At 40.8% G+C, this 7,331-nt stretch overlaps 1 protein-coding gene across 1 annotated transcript in view; it reads right to left on the bottom strand.

Moving 5' to 3' along the window:
• Window positions 1-7,331, bottom strand: part of stk32c (serine/threonine kinase 32C) — a 205,064-nt gene that overhangs the window by 43,979 nt on the left and 153,754 nt on the right. Inside the window, exon 5 of the mRNA XM_020622672.1 lies at window positions 957-994. Coding sequence (XP_020478328.1) covers window positions 957-994 — 38 coding nt within the window. The remainder of the gene's footprint in view (window positions 1-956; window positions 995-7,331) is intronic.

The following is a 7,331-nucleotide window of genomic DNA, read 5'->3' as shown; positions in this document are numbered from 1 at the left end:
GTATGTGTGGAGAAAACCAGGCACTGCTCATCACCTGTCCAATACGGTCCCAACAGTGAAGCATGGTGGTGGCAGCATACTGCTATGGGGGTGTTTTTCAGCTGCAGGGACAGGACGGCTGGTTGCAATCGAGGGAAGGATGAATGCGGCCACGTACAGGGATATCCTGGACGAAAACCTTCTCCAGAGTGCTCAGGACCTCAGACTGAGCTGAAGGTTCACCTTCCAACAAGACAATGGCCCTAAGCACACAGCTAAAATAACGGAGTGGCTTCACAACAACTCCGTGACTGTTCTTGAATGGCCCAGCCAGAGCCCTGATTTAAACCCAATTGAGCATCTCTGGAGAGACCTGAAAATGGCTGTCCACCCACGTTTACCATCCAACCTGACAGAACTGGAGAGGATCTGCAAGGAGGAATGGCAGAGGATCCCCAAATGCAGGTGTGAAAAACTTGTTGCATCATTCCCAAAAAGACTCATGGCTGTATTAGCTCAAAAGGGTGCTTCTACTAAATACTGAGCAAAGGGTCTGAATACTTATGACCATGTGATATTTCAGTTTTTCTTTTTTAATAAATCTGCAAAAATGTCAAAAATTCTGTGTTTTTCTGTCAATGTGGGGTGCTGTGTGTACATTAATGAGGAAAAAAGTGAGCTGAAATGATTTTAGCATATGGCTGCAATAAAACAAAGAGTGGAAAATTTAAGGGGGTCTGAATACTTTCCGTACCCACTGTAAGACAGGAGGCTGATGTGGTACCATCAGTACAGACTGACAGAGCCCTATCAGACAAATAAGCATGAAACCAGTTTTGAAAAGGATAGATACGTTTATTTTCTTTACCCCTCCATATACAGTAGGATAAAATAAGGTGTTATTACTTGCACATCTTATTTAACTCATGTCTGTTGCACAAACAAACATACACAAAGCAAACAGTTCACATCCTTACCTTGCTCATCCAACAGGATATTATCTGGTTTGACATCTCTGAAAAAGACAAGAGCAGACTCATATTAGAACATATCTGTCATGTAAATAATTTACTGTACATTATATACACAAAACAACCTAATTTTAGGCACTGGAATGAATAAACTCTGTCACAGACATTGCAAACAGTCAGCTTTTCATCTCTAAGAGCCAAAAATAAAGAGCGACAGTCAAACCTTAAACAGTAAAAAACCACAGAGAAACCTGAAATGTGACATTTATGTCTGTTTAATCATCATTATCAACCTTTATTTAATGAGGGAAAACGCATTTTCAGTGGTGCCCTGTCATACAATTAACACCATCAAAACAATAATAAATATATACACATGGTTCAAATAAAACCAGTATTAAGAATCTCATAACACAAGTCACACATTAAACAATTAAATATACAAACACAATCAACATAAATAAAACATTAAAAACACAGTATCCAGATCACCTGTTACACTCACTTTTAAATTGTAAAGTGTCACGATCCTGCCCCGTCTGCTTCCTGTTGTGTGCTTTTATTTTGTATCCACTTCCTTTTCAGTCGCGTTCTCAGTTACAGACTCTTTAGTTAATCTGTGTTCATAGTGTTCACCTGCTTCTGATTACTCACACCTGTGTTCAACAGCTTATAGGCAGTGTTCCCTCACTAGAACACTGCCAGAATGTTCTAAACTCCAGCTCTGACTCTCCAGCCTTTAATTCTTGCCTGACTCTCTAGTTTTGACCTTGGATTGTTGTTCTGACCACTGTGTTTTGCCTATTCCCTCCCAGATTCTGATTGCCTTCAAGTGTATCAACCTTCTGCTATCTCCTACCTGACTTCTTGAGTTTGGATCTCCTGGCTGTACGTGGTTACCGGCGCTGACATTGGACTGTCTTAACGACCCGATATATAGATCCTGGACTTTGTATGTTTGTTTGTTTTAAGTAAGTAAAAGAATCTTCCTCTACCCCAGTTCATCTGGTCATATAATTGAGTTCACCATAAACACTATTAGGCAGCATCACACACCAAACCTGACAGTAAAGTACTATATAAAAGCAGTTTAAATTGAGAACATGGAATGAGAGTAGCCAGTTTTGTCTTTTTATGCAAACTATTCCAGTTCTATTCCTACTTCTGTATAAGCAATAAAGGGTTGCAGAACAAGATAATCTTGTGAATGGGTCTGGTACTTTGATGATTTATAACTCAGGAGGCATGTAACATATTCAGGTAACTTATTAAGTAGGGCTTTATACATGAATAACATACAAAGATGTTCTCTTTTTAGTGTAAAAGATGGCCAATGTACTTTTTGATATAATTCACAATGGTGAGTCCTGAAGGGGTCTAGCAGCATGGTACACCAAGTATCATCTATCTTATCAGTTAGCCAAGTCTCTGAAAGCACAAGAATATCAACATTTGTTTGCTGAACCCACACTTTAACACAGTCCATCTTTGATTGTAGGCTGTGTATATTCATTTGTATAACACCATGGCCCTTTTGATGAAAATAATAATGAATGTCCAAATCAGTGAGGTGATCTAACAGTACTGGAACCTTTCACCTCATTCCATCCCTTCTATTAGAGTATTTCAGGGGAAGATCATAGTCACAAGTACGAACCTTGATTACATCTAACTCAGACCTACTGTACGTTCAGGTTGATGACTTTAATCATTCACTATGACCATAATTTTAAAAACAGGTTCTTCATAGCAAAGGTTCGGACTTGTCAAACATCAATTGTGAAGCCGTTTTGCAGATTCAATTGTGAGCCCCATGTTACACGACTGTGCAGATTTAGATGTACAATGTACTGTGTTTATAAAATCCTGCTCAATTATTAAATGCCACAAAATTGTCCACAAAAGGTATGCTATGAGACATACAACAGTTTTTCAGCCAGATATGAAGTTGCCGAACACAATTAAACCTAATATCAGAGGACTGTGGAGATGATTAGGTCCAGAGATAATGCACTGTGTACCTGAATATTAAACTGATCCAATAAGAGTGATAAAATCCTCCTTAAGTTCCTCAGATTGTTGTAGTTTAATGTCATTAAAACCAGGATGCGCAATAATAGTAGACGCTGATGAAAATTGGACATGAATTGATTTAACTTTGTCCTCAATGGCTCTTATACCTGCACCTGGAAAACAGAATATTTCAGCTTTACTTAGTTTAAAGAGCCAGGTTTTTCCTTGTTTTCTGACTTATCTACAATGTTACAACAGTGAATTATCATCTTAGATGTGACCTAAAGCTAAAAAAATGGGGTGTATGTATGTATGTTCTAGTACTTCTATGCAGAAGCAACTCAGTTTATACACATCTCACAAACTCTTGCTCACAAGACCTTTTTTCTAACAAAATAAAGTATTATGTGAGAGTTTAACGATCTCCTTGAATAGTCATGACCTCCAGGCGGTTGCGCATTCCTGTGATCGTGCCTGACATCCACTGGTGCCACTATAAAAGCGGAATTTTTTGACTGTGCCCGGTTTTGTGGATACACAGTATTTTACCTCCTGTTGCACTGTGACCAGAGGATGTGGAGAAAAATACAGGGCTTGAGGTTACTGCATGGCCGGGAATGTTCCGTACAGTGACTCACAGTTTTACCTGACCGGGTCTAACCTACAAACAGCTGGCCAGGAAGTCCCCTGGGGCAGTGAATGATTAGCTCAACAATGCTGGATTCCCCCAGAGCAAAGTACCTGTTTGTTTTGACTGCTTGAGACCAGTGTGTCTGCAGCATGTGATGTGATGTGAACAAGAGGATTCTAACAATCTATGATGTTATTGTTGGTGCTACGCTACCTGTTGGAATTAGTGAATCAGTGTCTGGGCAAGACACTGAACCCCAAGTTGCTCCGGTGGCCAGTGCATGCCTTGCAGGGACAGTGATGCCATTGTGTGTGTGCATGAGATGGTGCCACAGATGGCTGCCTCAGTTCTGTACCAGAGACAGATTTCTTGTGTGTGTGTAACATACTTGGCCAATAAAAGTGACTAACATTATCATTCAGTCACATGCTTCATATACTGTACATCATAACTTTTCCAATATTTAGACTTTTCTTTCTGGAGCTCTGACAGGATTTTTATGCCAAAGTTATTTTATTTCATTGAAAATATGCATAAGTATAAGCAAATGGAAATGCACTTATTCAACTGTTGCCATTTGTGAAAGTGTTTCATATTCAGGACATACAGTATGCTAAATGCTTCATTTGTTCTTACAGTATATTTTTCAGTTAAATCACAATCAAAGTTTGTGGTCAGATGAGAAAGAGCGGGTTTACATAGCTGTGTACAGTATGTGTAGATGTGAAAATCTGTAGGTGTTTGTGTACTAGTGCAATATGTTAAGTGTGGTGTGTGTATGCGTATGTATGTGTGTGTCAGTAAGAGAACAAGAGAAAAGAGAGGGGGGAATTCTCATTCCCTGCATTGCAAACATTGCCAGTGTACATAAGAGCACAATCATCACCAATACCCCTGGAGGCTCTGACAGGTTTGTCTGTACATGCTTCCTACACCATAAACAGAATCAGACACACACACATATTTCTCAGCCCATCCAAACCCTCCATAGGCATTTAATGATGCACAAACAGCTTATTTAATTATGCTGCATGTCACACTGGTGTGGAGACTGCACATGGTCCACAGAGAGCATCTACATACCTCATAGGATGGATGCATGTGTTCACTGTGGCTATGCAACAGTAAGCTGCTGCTAATATCATCTGCCAAAGCTATTTGGAGAGGACAGCTTCCAACATGACACAGTATGCGAAGTGAATTATTATTTGTATAGGGACAAACTGCAGAGCTTTTAAAATATTGACTTTATGATGAAGACAAATGAGGCATCTCTGTTTAGAGAAGAGACAGGAACAGGAACGCTATGCTTTTACTTAATTTCTTCTCACTGGACTAATTTTACCTTATTGGGCATGGTGGCAGGACTGTTGCTAGGACACCAGAGACCCTTCTTCCCTCGGTGCAACAAAATAATTGCATAGTATTCTCCTGTCAAAAACTTACAGGGTGGAACAAAATTGTAGCGCTTGGGACAACCATGGATACCCGGGGATTGGATTGTGGCTCTGAGCAGACACAACTGTGTCAGAGGCAGAACTGTTTATGTCAAGGAGAGAGTGAAAGGCATTGAAAAAAAAAGTGTGGATACAGTAAGCAGCATCTGTCACATATTTGTTAAGGCAGTTTTGACATGTACAACCTGAAAGTAGGGAAAAAAAGACCTGTTGTGTAAAACGTGGGAGAGCAACTGACACAATTAAATTACATAGCATTAAACACAGCTGTTATGGTATATTTATAGACAAAACATGAGAAATACTGTGTCATGTATACACACAAACAGCTTACTGTAAGCACACCTTTATGGGGTGTATGCTTGTTGGGTACTAAAGCTTGAATTTAGCTTTTAATTAAAGGAACAGTTCAAACATTTTGGAACATACACTTATTTACGGGCAGCACGGTGGGTAGCGCTGTTGCCTCACAGCGAGAAGGTTCCGGGTTCACAACCTTTCTGTGTGGAGTTTGCATATTCTCCCCATGCTTGTGTGGGTTCTCTCCAGGTACTCCGGCTTCCTCCCACTGTCCAAAGACATGCGGCTTAGGTTGATTGGTGACTCTAAATTGCCCGTATGAGTGAATGTGTGTGTGTGGTTATTTGTCTGTGTGTTGGCCTTGCAATGGATTGGCGACCTGTCCAGGGTATACCCTGCCTTTCGCCCGATGCCGGCTGGGATTGGCTCCAGCCCCCCGTGACCCCGTTCGGGATTAAGCAGTATAGAAAATGAGATGAGACACTTATGTACTCTCCTGAGGCAAGAAGATCAATGTTACAAATTATCAATGAGTCTTGGAGTCTTGAATCACTGTGAGGATGCTGGGCAACCAGCAGAGACTGAGAAGTCACTGCTTCCAGCCAAGAAATATAACAGTGTGTAACTCCCAGCAATAAATGTGTCCTTGTGACACTTATCCTCTATTTTTATTCAACAACGGCAACAATCTGATAATATATTAATAACAGAGCCTGTATAAGGTTGTATGTGGATCTTTTTTGCTTTGGAGAAAGCCAGGCTAGCAGATCCCCCCCTGTTTCTAGTGTTAATGCTAAGCTCAGCTAACCACCTTCTGTCTCCAGCTTTATATTGCATGCACAAATATTTGGTGAGATCGAGCTTCTCATTTAACTCTCAGCAAAGATGCAAATAAAGGTATTTCCCCCAAATGTCCAACTATTCCTCACCTATAGAGGTGCCAGTATATTTAAAGCCTAAAAAATAAAAAACTTATCACTTTAATACTTCTGCAAATCTTCAATACTTCATTACATTTGACCGTTCATAAGTTAATTTTATTATTATTATAGGTAGGTAAATCAAAAAACACAGGTTTGCTTCACCATCCACAGACAATGCAAAAGTAGAAACATACAGTTCTAGAGCTGTCTTTGTTAACACACTCGCTGACATAATGCATTCTATACTGACAGTGTACTATTGTGGGAAGGAAGAAATGCAGTTCAAACAAGATTGCCTCCCGACTTCACCAGTCAGAGGTCACTAAAATTAATGAGTTGGTGTGTAACTTTGCTAAAACAATGTAGGTAAGTGAACATTACAATGACTTAGTGTGTCTTACTGAAATCTGGTGGCAACAGGAAGAATATGTCAGCCTATTAATCAACCCTAGACCTAAACATAGTCATAACTCATTTATGTTAAGGTGGGGTCCCTCACCAGGCGGGTGAGAGAGCATGAGGACTCAAAGTGCAAACTCAGGTGTGCTAGTGGTAAACTGTTTTTATTGCCACATATATGCAGTTTGAAAGGACAAAGTCAATGGGTTAACGAGGTCCAAACCAGGGTCAAGCAGTGGAGGCTGAGAAAACCAGGATGGGCAGGCAAGCAGCAGGAACCAGGATGACAGGTGAGTAGACAGGAGAGCAGCAGTAACCAGGAGGATTAGTGGACCAGGATGACAGATGAGTAGACAGGCGAGTAGCAGTAACCAGGACGATCGGTGGACCAGGATGACTGGTGAGTAGACAGGCAAGCAGTAACCAGAGGATGGGAAGGTGAACAGACAGCAGGTGAGATGACAGGTGAGCAGCAGGAACAAGGAGGATCGCCGGAGGTAATCACGGCAGGGACCAGGAGGATCGCAAACTTATGTGGCCATGTCAAAGCATATAACAGATCGCCAACTTGTGTGACCGCATCAAACAAAAACAAATCTCACCATTAGCATCACCGTTTCAGTGTCAATGATCTGGCCAAGATGGAGCGCCTGCCAGC

This window comes from Monopterus albus, unplaced genomic scaffold, assembly GCF_001952655.1.
Source record: "Monopterus albus unplaced genomic scaffold, M_albus_1.0 scaffold286.1, whole genome shotgun sequence".
NCBI lineage: Eukaryota > Metazoa > Chordata > Actinopteri > Synbranchiformes > Synbranchidae > Monopterus > Monopterus albus.
Note: the sequence above shows the minus strand (reverse complement) of the source record. Positions and strands in the feature narration are given on the sequence as shown.